The sequence below is a fragment of the Pecten maximus genome, unplaced genomic scaffold (assembly GCF_902652985.1).
Source record: "Pecten maximus unplaced genomic scaffold, xPecMax1.1, whole genome shotgun sequence".
In the NCBI taxonomy this organism is placed as follows: Eukaryota; Metazoa; Mollusca; class Bivalvia; order Pectinida; family Pectinidae; genus Pecten; species Pecten maximus.
In genome coordinates this window covers 3,407-19,926 of record NW_022982412.1, presented here as the reverse complement: position 1 = coordinate 19,926, position 16,520 = coordinate 3,407, and the positions used below count along the sequence as shown (strand labels likewise).

At 37.2% G+C, this 16,520-nt stretch overlaps 1 protein-coding gene across 1 annotated transcript; it reads right to left on the bottom strand.

Moving 5' to 3' along the window:
- Positions 1–38: 38 nt before the first annotated feature.
- Positions 39–14,054, bottom strand: LOC117320472 (long-chain-fatty-acid--CoA ligase ACSBG2-like; the record flags this gene model as incomplete). The annotated part of the gene is made up of 10 exons (XM_033875065.1): positions 39–216; positions 1,381–1,490; positions 2,625–2,812; positions 3,006–3,187; positions 4,785–4,952; positions 5,281–5,328; positions 6,770–6,871; positions 7,277–7,478; positions 7,971–8,059; positions 13,969–14,054. Coding segments are annotated over 10 exons (1,353 nt in total), but the record flags the coding sequence as incomplete, so codon positions are not given.
- Between the last annotated feature and the right edge of the window lie 2,466 nt (positions 14,055–16,520).

Sequence of the window (16,520 nt, the reverse complement as noted above, 5' to 3'; positions counted from 1 at the left end):
TAAGTGGCATACCTCGTACTGATAAATAAGTGGCATACCTTCACACTGATAAATAAGTGGCATACCTTTCTTACGTCCTGTGATATAAAGGAAATTGTCCTTGTCTTTTTTGCCAATGTCACCAGTTCGCAGCCAGCCATCTGAGTCAAAAGCCTCAGCATTCTTTTCAGCATTGTTTAAGTAGCCCATGAAAACATGACGGCCCTGCATACACACCTGATAGATAATGATTACCATGATGTAATTTTAAAACAAAAATTAGAAATTACTCTTCTACATTGGACACATCAAGTACAAACAAATGGTATTGGAACTTCCCTTATTCTACATATTGTTACATAATTGAGATACTTTGACAATGAAAACTATCATTTGTCCGAGTCTCAGCTTAACATTAATACTCAAGTCATAACAAGTTGTAAGTGCTCAATTTAACAGGTTCAGATCACTGGCACACACTAGAAGTAAGATCCCAATATCAATAGAGGGACACATCGGCCCTTATTTCCGTAAACCCGACTAGGGATACCCAAATTCCAGTAAACCCACTAGGGATACCCTCATTCCAGTAACCCCACTAGGGATACCCTCATTCCAGTAACCCCCACTAGGGATACCCTCATTCCAGTAACCCCACTAGGGATACCCTCATTCCAGTAACCCCCACTAGGGATACCCTCATTCCAGTAACCCCACTAGGGATACCCTCATTCCAGTAACTCCACTAGGGATACCCTCATTCCAGTTAACCCCACTAGGGATACCCTCATTCCAGTAAATCCCACTAGGGATACCCTCATTCCAGTTAACCCCACTAGGGATACCCCCATTCCAGTTAACCCCACTAGGGATACCCTCATTCCAGTAAACCCACTAGGGATACCCTCATTCCAGTAAATCCCACTAGGGATACCCTCATTCCAGTAAACCCCACTAGGGATACCCTCATTCCTGTAAACCCCACTAGGGATACCCCCATTCCAGTGAACCCCACTAGGGATACCCTCATTCCAGTAAATCCCACTAGGGATACCCTCATTCCAGTAAACCCCACTAGGGATACCCTCATTCCAGTAAATCCAACCACGGATACCCTCATTCCTGTAAACCCCACTAGGGATACCCTCATTCCTGTAAACCCCACTAGGGATACCCCCATTCCAGTAAACCCCACTAGGGATACCCCCATTCCAGTAACCCCCACTAGGGATACCCTCATTCCAGTTAACCCCACTAGGGATACCCTCATTCCAGTAAATCCCACTAGGGATACCCTCATTCCTGTAAACCCCACTAGGGATACCCTCATTCCAGTAAACCCCACTAGGGATACTCTCATTCCAGTACACCCCACTAACTCTGTTGATGACTCTATCTTACCTCTCCATTTCCTTCATCATCTTTGTCAGCAAGTTTGGTGTGAACTCCTGGGATTTCTTTACCAACACTGCTCAGTCTAAAGCAGTCATTGGTGCCTACGGTGTGAGGACCTATCGGAAAAAGAAGGAAAAAATTAACTGAAAAACTGCTTCCTATCTGAAGCAAGGGGAAATAACTCAGATCTTAGGCAACATAACTTAGATAACAGACTAAACAATTGGAACATAAAGGAAAATAACTCAGATATAAGGGGAAATATTTGATTTGGTTTCATTTGTTTAACGTCCTATTAAACAGCTAAGGTCATTTAAGGACGGCCTCCTGTGTTTGCGATATGCATGCATGTGGTGAGTGCGTATGTGTGTTTTGGAAGGCTGCGGTATGTACGTGTTAAGTCTCCTTGTGATAGGCCGGAATTTTTCCCGATTTATAGTGCTACCTCACTGAAGCATACTGCCGAAGACACCAAGCAGGACACTCCACCCCGTCACATTATACTGACAACGGGCCAACCAGTCGTCCCACTCCCAAATGCTGAGCGCTAAGCCGGAGTAGCAACTACCATTTTTAAAGACTCTGGTATGTCTCAGCCAGGGGACAGAACCCAAAGCTTTCCTCACAGGGGCGAACGCTCAACTGAAGACCAAAAGTGAGGCATTGTCAAGGGAGACATTAGGAAGAAGAAAGTTGTTCAGAAAGAAGAGAAAAGATAAGATCCCAAATTCAGTCGCCTCTTACGATCATGCAATGGGGGCAGCAGGTACAATTCTTACGCCCTACCTACAGCGCAGTAAGGGGAAATAACTCAAATATAAGGGGAAATAACTCAGATATAAGGGGAAATAACTCAGATATAAAGGGAAATAACTGATGTAAGGGGCATAACCAACTGGGGACACAACTCAGAAGGGGACATAACTCAGAGGTAAGGGGAAAATTCAAATGTTTGAAGAAATATTAATATCCTAGATGTGGAAAAATTAAAAGGGATAAAATCTAGAGGTAAGGAGATGGGGATGAAATATAGGATGTCAAGGGGTATATCTCAAATATAACAGGATAAAACGTAGATATATAGGGACATTATTCAGACGTAAGGGATCTTATTTCAAATGTAATACCTGGGTAGGACATTTCATACCTCTATGTAACCTGGATACCTCAACACATAGCAGGCTAACATATCACAGATGCAGATTCCCCCAATTGTAAAAGCATGTATATTTAAGTGGATTTATACTCACCAGTACTCTCACTCATGCCGTATACCTCCAGTACTGTGATGTCGAAGCTGAAAAAACACTCAAGGGTGTCTCTCATAATGGGAGCTGCTCCAGACACGCAGATCCGACAGCGATCTAGTCCCATCTCCTTCTTCACTGGACGGAACAACAACGAGTTTGCTATACCCCAAAACCATGGAAGCGACCGACTGAAAGAGTTCATCAAAATCTAGTGTTTCAATTTCTCAATACCTGTTAAGGACATTTTAAATCAAGTCGATCCCAAAAATTTGTTTACATGTGAGTTTAGATATATTGGGACTTTTTAGCTATGCCAATTTCTGTCACAAATTAACAATATAATGTAGGTATAAAATGCTTCAAGCCAAGACAGAATCTCACTTCTCCATTTTGGCCATCACACCCTCTTTGCCTTTTCCTTTTGCCCATGCTCCAAGCTTCTTTTTCATTCCCTTAGCCTCTCGACTCTTCTCCTGCAACTTCTCTGCAAACTTTTCCCACACTCTCGGTACTCCCAGGAAAGCGGTGGGACGAACTTCCTTCAATGTGTTCTTCAGGGACCCCTGTAATAGTTAAATCATTGTAGAGAAAGTTTTGTAATCAGATAGTCATCTAAAGTCAGTAGCTCGTTAAAACCACAGACCCTGGTTTTGGACTCCACTTAAATATTGCAAGATACATTGGTGATTTTCTCCTAATGTTTGAAGGATATCAATTTGATGGAAAATCAACATTGAGACATTTTCTCAATCATGAACTGATTTATAATGTGAAAAATGAATTTCGGACATGACGTGGCATAATACAGTAATCTTCTGATCAATTTGAATCATGTCACATCCTTTTAAAAAAAAAATCAATATAAACAATAGCTTTCTACCTTGTGAAAGCTATGGTTATTCATACTTATACCAAAGTTGTGGATTGTCAAAACACGTCAAATGAAACTGGAAAATTAAGATTTTTTTCAGCGAAATTGCCATTGAAATCCTGTAAATATTACTGTAAATATCAACATTCATATTGACAGAAAGGTTTGAGATGGATTGTAATGTGAGCTTTAATATAGTCCAACTGTGACAGACAAGTCATACAACGTCATACACATCATTAATGTTTAGTCAATGTATTCAGCAAAGTTAACTTTTGTTTAACTTAAGTTGGTACAATAAAATGTTTAAGCTCATTTATAAGGTTATTCTTAATGCTAGACAATCAACAGGATCGTTTTCCAACACCATTTGAAAGTGAAACCCATTCTGTCCATGCCATATGTTATTACCAGCAACTTCTCCTGTGATAGGTCAATAATTCAAACACTAATGGCGACAAATGCAAACAAAAAACACAACTCGTGCACATTCCAAGTATCTAAGAATTCCAATGACAACTGTTAATCCTCATGCTATTGTGAATAACCAACAACAAAGCTATGCCTCATGCTAATTCTAAACAGCCAACAAGAACTCATGCAATTTTAAAACGAAGGCCATAATTTGCACCAAGTGGAAACAACAAATGCATGAATGTCAAACCTTGAGTGCATCTGGCTGAGCGAAGTACACAGTCATTGCGTGTACAAGAGGAAGGTATACATCGTTTATCTGTGCTGCTATGTGACTCAAGGGCAGATAACTCACACCAATATCTTCCACATTGAAAGCCAACTTATGAATTTCGCCAACCCTTTGTGTTGTCCAGATCAACTGTCGAGGGATATAACACTATTATGATAGACATGAATCTCAAACTAGTAAGGCTTCCACTGAAGTCCTCACTGTACCATCTTACAGCACACTATGTAATACATTAATTAGTGTGAAATTTCCATTTATCAAAGTTGGGTTTCGACAGGTAAGTCTCAAATGTTAACAAATTTTTTTTATTCACACAAAATTTGTCTCTGAAAATGGGGCCATTCAGAGTTAAGATTTTCATTCACACAAAATTTGTCTCCAAAGTGAGCCCATTCAGAGTTAAGAACCTTTTATCTTAAATAAAATTTCAAACCATTCAGAAATTCAAAATTTCAATTGAGAAGGGTAATTCAGGTATAAATCATAAACGATACCCTTAGATACACACTGTCAACATTAACTACTGTGTGTTTGATGGTACAATGAGGAAAGCAGTCAAGCCACAAATCTTAACACCACAAACCTTGAGTGCGTCACGGTCAGCGAAGTACACGGCCACAGCGTACGCCATCGGGATATGTAGGTCAATCATCTGGGCCGCTACGTGACTTAGGGGCAGATAACTTACAAACACTTCATTTTGAAACACGGCTCCCTGGTGTCGTCCAAAGTATTTAGCGGTCCATGTCAGCTATAGGACGTGTTAGTTTGTGATATTTAACAGGAGGAGTACATTGTGTTAGTTACATAAATACATGACAATAATTCGTTACAATTATATAAATGTTTCATATATTTACATAATTCAGGACTTCCATAGGCAAGGCATGCTTGATTAACATGCTCCAGTTTCAATAACATTCGGTCACTGAGACACTAAAGACATTTAGAAATAAATTTTCAAGACAAGAAAACTAGATTTCCTAACGAGTAAAATCCTTAATTAAAACAAAGCATTGATGCTTAAAATTGGAAACTATTTTAGAACCAGGATATGACCACTTTAGAAATCGACTTACGTTATCATGACTTAACATCACTCCCTTGGGGTTCCCTGTAGTTCCTGACTGCAACACAAATGAAAACATTATAAACAATTTATCCTCCAAGGGAGACAATCACAAGACAAGAGGCCCAGAGGGCCTGTATCACTCACCTGGTTTCATGAGATATGAAACAAGAATAATGGTTACGTATATTTGTCACTGGTATTGCTCTGTCAATATATCATAAACACTTCATATGGGTACGTGTACATTGGTTTTATTGTAATTCTAAAAATGTCAATTTAGCCAAATTGACCCATTTTGGCCCCACCCTTCAGCCCCCAGGGGGTTAACCCCAACATTTGTACAATTTTTATTACCCACTCACCCACCCCATAACCATGCTACCATACAAATGTGGTTTTTATGTCAAAAATTACAATTAATCCAAGAAATGAAAGTGACTTTGAGCTGCTATCACTCAAATGTGAGTGATATCCATTGCTTAGTTTCAGAGAAACCAATGGACCCCTTTTGACCCTGCCCTCTGCCCCTGGGGGTCAGCTTCTTCCTTTATACAATTTTGAATCCCTACCCAAAAAGGATGCTAACAAATATGAACGATATCCATTGCTTAGTTTCAGAGGAGAAGTTGTTTATATCAATTCAGCCAAATTGACCCTGTTTCGCCCAGCCCCTCAGCTCCCCAGGCGGTCAGCCCAACCATTTGTACAATTTTGAATCCCGACCCCAAGGGGATGCTACCAGTCAAATATGAGCAATATCCATTGCTTTGTTTCAGAGAAGAAGTTGTTTATATCAATATAGCCAAATCCTTTGGACCAGGTGAGCTAACAATTAGTCTATATCAATGTGTGTGCTTTGAAAGTAAAGGCTTGGTCACGTTTGCAGCCACAGCCGTGCAGTTTATAAATATCTACAGCAACAACAGCAATTATACAGCTTCTGCAGCATTCAATTGGTAGCTAGAGTTTACCTACTGTCTATATAAATGTGCAGGTCTTGTTTGAAGCTAGAGTTTACCTACAGTGTATATAAGTTTACGTACAGGCCTTGTTGGTAGCTAGAGTTTACCTACTGTGTATATAAGTGTACAGGCCTTGTTGGTAGCTAGAGTTTACCTACTGTGTATATAAGTGTGCAGGCCTTGTTGGTAGCTAGAGTTTACCTACTGTGTATATAAGTGTGCAGGCCTTGTTGGTAACTAGAGTTTACCTACTGTGTATATAAGTGTGCAGGCCTTGTTGGTAGCTAGAGTTTACCTACTGTGTATATAAGTGTACAGGCCTTGTTGGTAACTAGAGTTTACCTACTGTGTATATAAGTGTGCAGGCCTTGTTGGTAACTAGAGTTTACCTACTGTATATATAAGTTTACAGGCCTTGTTGGTAGCTAGAGTTTACCTACTGTATATATAAGTTTACAGGCCTTGTTGGTAACTAGAGTTTACCTACTGTATATATTAGTTTACAGGCCTTGTTGATAGCTAGAGTTTACCTACTGTGTAAATAAGTGTGCAGGCCTTGTTCGGGGCCTGTAACTGCAGTCTTTCCTCAAGGTCAGAGTCCTGGACGTGTTCCGCCAGTGCCAACAACTCACTCCACTGAAACAGACAAATAGTGAAGATTCAATATGAACGTAATGGACTGCAGATACCACCTGGTTAAAACTGTTTTCAGAGATGTATTGTTCAAAAAAGACAAAATTGTCAGTCGCAACAACCTCATCATCATACTGATCCATAGTATTGAGGTGTGGAAGTGTCAGTACTTACCGAGTAGACATTGTCTCGATACTTACCGAGTAGATATTGTCTCGATACTTACCGAGTAGACAATGTCTCGGTACTTACCGAGTAGATATTGTCTCGATACTTACCGAGTAGATATTGTCTCGATACTTACCGAGTAGATATTGTCTCGATACTTACCGAGTAGATATTGTCTCGATACTTACCGAGTAGATATTGTCTCGATACTTACCGAGTAGATATTGTCTCGGTACTTACCGAGTAGATATTGTCTCTCCTTTCAGCCACCTCCCCATCATACTGAACAATAGCCTTGAGGTGGGGTAAGTTGTCCCAGACTTTTAAGATTTTCTGTAGCTGCTGGTTGTTCTCGACTACCAAGATATTTGCCTCACAATCGGCAGCCACATACTGACAGGCCTCGGGGGTGTTAGTTGTGTAAATTCCTGTAGCAAATCCCCTGAAATGATAAGGATCCCACAATGTGTGTGCCTCTAAAAAGGAACCTAACTTGATCGTGACATTACATTCTATTGGCATATTACAGAAATCAAGATATTGTTGATAGACTTTTTTATTCTCTGAGGAAACATTGGATTTAGTCTGATTGAATTCAGACTAACAGATGTCAAAAAATTGTTTATAGACTGATTTTTTTTTTTTTTGACCATGACCTTGACATATGCAAGTGATATGAGTGCGACAGACACTGATTACAGAGCACCGCAACATTTTTTTTTTTTTATTTCGGAACATGATCAAACTTTTAATCAGTGTTGTAACACTACCTCATAAATTTACTGCAATGCGTAACAATATCAATTAAATATTTCAAGTAACAATTCATCAATACGAGGATTTTTTATGGTTAAGACAAAAATCATGGCATTTTGATATTTTTTTTTTATTTAGTTAATCCCTGCATCTTTACCCTGATCTTTCTGATAATTACCCAGCAAATATGGCACCCAAGTCTGCTATAAACCATTCTGGAGAGTTGAATCCGATAATTCCAACACCATGGTATGGTTCCAGCCCAAGCTACAAAAGCAGATTCATATTTTAGCATGGAAGTAAGTGTATTTTCACGACATCAATCTCAGCAAATCTTGGGGTGATGAAAATTCTTGAACATAGCAAAAAAGTTTTCACCTTGAAGATAACAAGCTTTGAAAGTTGAAACATCCACAAATTTCAAATGTTGATTGCTATTAAAATCAAAGTACTGAAAGTACTGTAGGAGGCGTTAGTCAGATGTAAAAGGAGATATTTGAAATAAAGCAAGAATACAAATTAAACTGATATCAACATGACTAAACATTTCCACTTAAGTGTGTCAAACCAACTGGACATAATGGTTTTCACAGTCCTGATGAATGTAATGGTTTAGACTGTTTCGATGTACATAATGGTTTTAACCAACTTAAAAGTTGCAAACCTACTTCTAAAAGTAGTTAAACATTTCTTATTTCAATCAAACCTTTACTTAAAAAGTCAAACATTTAAATTTTTTTTCAAATCAACTTCTACTTAGGTACATGTCATTAACATTCATACTTTAAACCATCTTTTATACTTAAGTAGTTCAAAATTTGCATTTATGTGTTTAAAACAAACTTATATTTTATAGGCCTGGGTATTAGAAATGTCGAAACAATATGATATGCATTTCGATAAGTTATAACAATACACGATATGTATTGAAAATACAGGGAGTGTCTGCTACTTTTTTTGTTGAAAGTGTGCAATGTCTTTCAATATCTTGTAAACAAAATTGTTTATTCCTTTCTATTTTGATCTTAGAATAATATCAAAATTAGATTGACAGCTTTTAAAAGTTATTACACTTTTTTTTCAACAAAGACCTCATTTTTAAGGACAATTATTTCAAAATTAGATATCAATTCCATCTATTTTAATAGATCCAATGGCAATATTAACAATAAACTGTGATTTGTGATTTGTTGCTTTTTAATTTAGCACCAAGATGTAGATAATAGCCTAGTAGCTATAGGTACTGTATATAAATATACAGCGTTTTACATGCAAAATATTGAAGAAAACTTTCATATTTGATATCAATTCAATTTGATTGTATAAGGCCCTTGGGGTGGGGAAAGAACCCTGGGCCTATTTTTACATCAGGATTGTGTTCATCTCTTGTTGTCCAGCAAGATTATGGAGTTGGGATCTGAATGGTTTCACAGATAAAACAAGAGGCCCAGAGGGCCTGTATCGCTCACCTGGTTTTATGAGATATGAAACAAAAATGATGCTTAAGTTTATTTGTCAATATATCATAAGCATTTTATATGGGTACATGTACATTGGTTTATTGTTATTCTAAAAATGTCAATTTAGCGAAATTGACCTATTTTGGTCCCATCCTTCAGCCCCCGGGAGGTTAACCCCAACATTCGTACAATTTTGAATACCCACCCCATAACCATGCTACCATACGAATGTAGGTTTTATACCAAATTGTGCAATCAATCCATGAAATGAAATTGACTTTGGGTACAACCCCATAGGGATTGCTACCACACCAATGTGAGTTATATCCATAACTTAGTTTCAGAGAAACCAATTGACCCCTTTTGACCCTGCCCCCCAGGGGTCAACCCCACCATTTTTACAATTTTGAATCCCTACCCAAAAGGATGCTACCAGTCAAGTATGAGCTATATCGATTGCTTAGTTTCAGAGAAGAAGTTATTTCCGTCAATTGAGCCAAATTGACCCCTTTTGAGCCAACAATTGAATTGCAATTTACGGATAATTTTTGATTTTGGCAAGAAAACATTCTTTAAAGGGCATGTCTGCATCATTTTTAATAATTTGCCTTTGAAACTTCGCACACACCTTCATAAGAGCCGGTTCTTTAAAATGTGAATGAAGGTCAAGGTCAGAGAGATAAACTCAATATTTGTAGCCAGTCACACATCTTACATGTATCCAGCCTTCGTGTGTATGTGCAGCTTTGGGTCATTTTTTAATTTTGGTAGGAATTTCTTTTTAAAAGTGTCATATCTGCGTCATTTTGATTATTTGACCTTGATGCATTGCACACACCTTTAAAAGGGCTGATTCTTTAAAATGTGACCCAAATTAATACTTTGAAAGAACTTTGAATTTTCTTGATCATTTGACCCCCATGACCTTGAATGAAGGTCAAGGTCAAATATAAGTATAACATTTGTACCCAGCCATACGTTATCGATGCGCCAAACATCAAGCCTTCATGTGTATATTATAGATAAAAGAGCAGAAACCTTTATTCTGCAATTTTGGATTATTTTTTTAATTTTGGCTGGAGAAAATAGCTTTATGATTCTTTTCCAAGTGCCATATCTTTCTGCCATATTTTTATCTGATGACAATAAAATATGCACATTCTGTTTCAGTGGACTATGTTCTTTCATATGAAATGGAAAAAAATAATCAATATAAGATTTTTATTTTTGACATTCGAACCCATAACAAGTCGTTGGCCTTGACATTCTCTGACAATATATCATTGAGAAAAGTTTGCCCTAACCACGTGCTAACCAATTTCCAATGAAAATGAAACAAATTATGCTAAAATATGTGTGATGAGTTTTCTATATAAACTATAGTAAAATGTATCCTCTCCCCAGGGAGAATGCGACACATAGGGGGCCATGAAATTAACAATTTTGATAAAACAGCTTAAGAACCTTTTGTACACCATTCTGCGATATCTTGGTCTTAAGAAGAAGACCGACGCATGACGACAGATCAAATTATAATGGTGTATATTATGAGCTGAATGTCAAAGGATTGTAAACTCTGTACAAATTGTATTATATTATCAGGCAGTCAGCCTAAATGTATGTTTCATTTTTACCATATTAGAAGTTTGATGTTTTGTACGATATATATATATACTTAATTTTTACACATACATTAAAGGAGTTAGCTACTTTCATAAATTAAGATGTTTTTTCTAGAGTTTACTAGGCCGGATGAAATATGATCATGAGCAATCAGTATGGTAAATATGAGATTTGATAAAATGCCTCTCGTAGTCAACCAATCATGATCACTCAACTTCTTTTTGTAGGAGTCAATATTATATGTAGGAGAATTAAACTCTCGCGATGTCTGTTGCACATAAGTACAAAGAAATACATTATCACTGAAGCCGAAAAAATTCACACTTAAGTAGCAATAACAAATAATAGTCAAAAACCCAATATATGTGATCAGTGATAAGAAACAGTACTTATAAGCATTTTTGGCAATTTATCCTGAAACAGCTATAGCCTTCCATATTTGACATCCCACAGATTGTTGCTTGTATATATATATAGTTTTAAAGGTCAACATTGGAAAAAAACCTAAATGGTTATACATGAATTCATAATGAATAGAATTATTGACAAAAAAGTTTCATTTATTTTCACACTTTCTGGAGACCAATAAGGAGATTGATGATCATTTTAAGGGATTTGTTCGTGACATGAAAATCAAACATTTTTAATGAAATTTCAAAAGCAAATATAGATTTATTTTGAAAGTTATGAGGATATTGATATTTGAGAAAGTCTTATATTATATGGATTGTATATCGATTGCCAATAGATATACATGTATTTATCATTTTACATGAAAACAACAAAAAGTTATATTACATGAAAACAACAAAAAGTTGTACTAGTACGTTAAAATGCAATTGGTATACATTTTGTTAATCTACAATTACTTTGTATTGTTTAAATATTCTATGTAATACAAACATTCCACAGCTTGGTGCATACAAATGTATATATATATATTACATGAAAACATTTGAAAAGGTTGCATTGAATCGTGAGCTGAATAATATATAAATAAGACAAGCTGGTTCAATAATAATTTAGCATTTTCATATATATTACGAGTGCGAGTAGCTACTGCAGTAAACCTTATCACAAAAATCCAGATTATGTATATTGTCTCTGTCGGGGAAGGTACAGCACAAATGACCACCAAGACAGATATGTGCCAGTTTTCTTAGTTTTGAAAAATAAACGATCGAATTCCATCACGCCATCACGTAGGTCTGTCGATTCATAGATTTGAAACACATGGACTTCGATCAGTTATCGCAGTAATCCGAAAGGTTCTGGTGTTGATATCGCCTTAAAGCTGATTAAAGTCTGCATATAGTATATAGCAAGATCGTCAGAAAATTCGGACTATAATCGCAGTAGATATTGTGATTTTGTGGTCTGGCCAGGCTTGAACAACTTATCGTAAACAGTTTCGTCCTAAATAAACAAACGCTTATTTCAGTGGGTCAACAAACAGATTTAAACTTTGTAAGCAACTTGCCTTTAATTCATAATGATAGATATTAATTTCTAGCGACAATCATCACACTTTGATGCTTCGTGTGAAGCCCGTGTCCACGTGCCTCCATTTTGACAGAGTGCTCGCTCACGTAAACAGACGAAACACGTGATCGCTAAATATCGGACCAAATCTCATAAAATCTCGTGAACAAACTACCAAGTTGTAAACAAAAGAAATGTTGTTAGCCAAAACCTGGAGGGTATTATGAAAATCGGAAATTTATTTGCGCTTGGGTTGTTATGCCGTCTTTATTCCTAGTAGTTAAACAAGTGTCCTCTGTAAGGTAACGTCAGAATATCGCAGTTATCTCCCTTCAATCAGTATTTTCGATATAGATTTGCAAAAATCGATGCAGGTGTAGATATTTACAAGACATTATTCTTATTGTTTATTCAAAATAGTTCCTGAAATGGTCACAACATTATCAGCATAGTTAATACATTTCTGTACACATCTACTTTGAATGACGGACTACAATGACGTGCCTCATACTTGGACTAATAAGCGAATCATTACCCCTAGTTACAGAAATTACCACCAGAGGTCTCAAATTCCGGGCTTCCGCCGAAGAGAAATTTATACTGAATATACCTTTTTTCATGTAATAGCACTTTATTTGTAGTCGTGATAGTTTTCATAAATGTATATATAGTTCAACTACATCATATATGAACCGAAAGAAACTACAAAATGAACTGTGGAAGGAAATATAACGAAAATGAAAGTGAGAGATTGTGACGTCACAACTCGTAGGTGATTGTAATATGGCAGGCGTAAACGCCTCCATAAAAATTAAGTGGTTTTCATGACCATTTTCAAGTAAGAGTTTAAAATCAAGGGGAAAATGGGGAACAATGTTTGCTGAATATTATGTCCTCGCTCAAGAAATACATTGAGAAAAAAATCAACATACACAACCGGGAATAGGGCTTAAACTCAGACCTAAATATATAGACAGGGATTGCACTAAGAATGTATTGGATCATATCATATGTATATTGGACTATTTATGTGAGGTGGAACTTTGCCAAAAATCATTAAAATATACCTTGTGTAATCTTCATAATTTTTAATTTTTGCAATTTCACTGTTTCAGAAGAATGACTTTTTTATCTTTGACAGGCAGTTACAATTATATGCCTTTGCACTGTCAGAGTACAGCACTGTTTACGAAATATTTATAAGCATAATCAAAATACAAGTATAGTAATGACTCACTAACTTCACCCTTAATTTCCACTTTTTAATTTTTACAATTTTGACAGGGTGAAGAAATTTGCAAAAATAGATACATACAAAAATACCTATGGTAATTATATTTAAAAGGAGAGAATTTTTCTGGCTTTGTCTGTTAATCTATACAACTGACTTTGTAATCTTGTCAATAATTTGTGTTACCTGTCTGACTTTGACCATACCTGCAGGTGTGTTACTCCCAATAATTACCTGTAAAACCCCAATACAACTTACCTTTATAAAAGCCTTAGCTACTCAGCGGACATCATTATAGTATTGTGTTACCTGTCTCACTTTGACCATACCTACAGGTGTATTACTCCCAATAATTACCTGTAAAACCCTATACTGCTTACCTTTATAAAAGCCTTAGCTACCCGGCGGACATCATTATAGTATTGTTTGTATGTCCACTTTACCCAGGCTCCATCTCTCTTTACACCTGTGGAGATTATACAGGTGGTCAATATACTAGTGCGGGGGCCGATTTTTTCCGGTTTTTAAAAAGGGTGTAGAGCCGATTTTTAGGGTATACTAACCAAGTGCTGTAACCATTTTTTTATTTTTTGGTAGAATTTTTGGGTTACTATTTTTCCCTTTTTGGCCTTTACAGGTTAAAAAACCCAGTTTGCGAATTTTTTTCCCCGGTTAAAATTTTTTTTAAATAATTTTTCGGAAAAAACCTAGGTGTAGAGCCAAGGGTTTTTTTATAAAAACCTAGTGCGTAAAAAATTTCACGGATAATCCGGTTGGGCCAGTTTTTTCGGGTTTACTAATACCATGCTTAGCCGATTTTTCTACGGATACAATCCCTTTTTGGGTTGGCATTTTTTTTAACCCGAAAATTTTTAGTTAAAAACCCCTAGGCGAGAGCCAATTTTCAGGTGGGGCCATTTTCAGGTATACAAATACCTGTCTTAGAACCCATTTGTCCGGTTAATTACCTGTGCGTGACCCAATTTTTAGGTATACTAAAAATTTTTTTAAAACCCAATTTTTGGTTTTAAAAAACCTAAGGGGAAAGAAATTTGTCACGGATACTAAACCCGTGCCAAACCCCAGATTTTTACTATCAAACCATGCTGTAATAATTTTGTTAGACCCAAATTTTTGTTTAAAAAAAAAACCCCTGGGTTAAGCCATTGCGGGGCCCAATCCTGTTTAGTTTTTTTTTGGGGGGAAATTAATACCTGGGAGGTCCGTTTTATGTCAAAAAGGGGAAAACCCGTTTGCTACTTTTTAAAAGGGGAACCCTTTGTCCCGATAATAATACCTAGTCTTAAGAACCATTTTTTTTGGGCCTTTTTGCCAAGGTTAAAAACCCTTTGTTAGGATTTGAAACTATTTTCCGGGGTTAAAAATTTTTATTAATAACCCTTTTTTCCCCTTTTTGTTAGGTTTTAAAACCAACCTTGGCCCAAATTTGTCTTTTTTAAAATTTCCCTCCAAAGGCCCAAATTTGTCTGCCCTTTATGGGGGGCCATTTTTTTCATATCAATACCAATTGGCCAATTTTCTTTCCTTCTTTCCAAATTTTTAGGGAAAAACCTTTTGCCCCCAATTTTGCCGGTATCTTTTAGGTTTGGGCCCCGGGGGGGGCAAATTAAAATATTGGGAGAGTTTCCCGGATAAACCCGGGGGCGTAAACCAATTTTTACCAAACTTACAATTGCTTAGACATTTTGGGGGGTTTTTATTTGGGGTGGGGCCCCTTTTTTGGGAAAAAAACGGGGCCGGGAGTCAGGTTAAAATAGGGGGGAAACGTTTTTCCCCAAAACCCCCCGGGGTGACCGTTTATCACGGTATACAACCGGGGGGTGGGAAGTCCTTTTGGGGTAAAAAACCGTTGACCAATTTAGGAAAAAAACGGGGAACCGAGGGAACTAACCCCTTTTTGGGGTTGGGCCCTTTTTTTTAAAAAAACCCTTTTTGGGGGGGAAAAGGGGTTTTTAAAAATTGGGTCCCCAATTGAAAAAAATTATTCGAGGAAAAGAGGGGGAAAAAAAAAATTTTTTTCGGGGTCCAGATTTAAAAACCCCAAAATGAAAGGGGGGGTTTTTTAAATAAAATTGTGACTTTTACGGAAAAACGGGCTTTAGCCCCAGATTAAGGAAAAAAAGCTGTAGAGCCCATTTACAACGGTATAACCAACCTAGTGGGGGGGGGGTTTTTGTCAAAGGGTAAAAAATTTACCCAGGGGGCTGTAGAGACCATATTTGTCTACTTAATATCCCTTCCCTATTTGTTTGTAAACCCAGTTTTGGTCTACGTTTTCAAATTTCCCTATTAGTGCGGTAGAGCCCCGTTTTGTCCCGGTAAAAACCATCCCTAGGGCCTTTTTGAGCCCAGATTTGTCTAGGGTTAACTAATCCCTGTGCGGGAGAGCCACGATTTTTACGGTATACAAATTAACACACCCCTTGTAGACCCCGATTTATCTACGGTATCCCCAACCTATGCTGTAGAATTTTCCAGATTTGTTAGGGTAAAACAATACCTATGCTTTTTGAGTCCAGATTTGCACGGTATCCTAAAAACCTAGGCTGTAGACCCAGTTTTGGTCTAGGGTAACTAATACTTACGCTTTTTTTTTAGAGCCCATTTTTTAGGTATACAAAATCCCCATGCTGTTGGGCCCAAATTTTGTTCGGTATATAATCCTGTGCGGTAAGCCCATTTTGGGCTAATTTATACAAACCTATTGCTTTTAGGACCAGATTTGTTCCCGGTATACTAAAACCTATGTGTTTGGAGGTCCAGTTTTGGCTACGGTTAAACCATCCCAGGGGTTAGGCCAGATTTGTCTAGGGTATACTAAAAACCTAGTGTGTAGACCACGTTTGGGCACGGATACTAATCTGGGTGTTTGTAGAGCCCAGATTTTTTAAACGGTATCAAATCCCAGCTG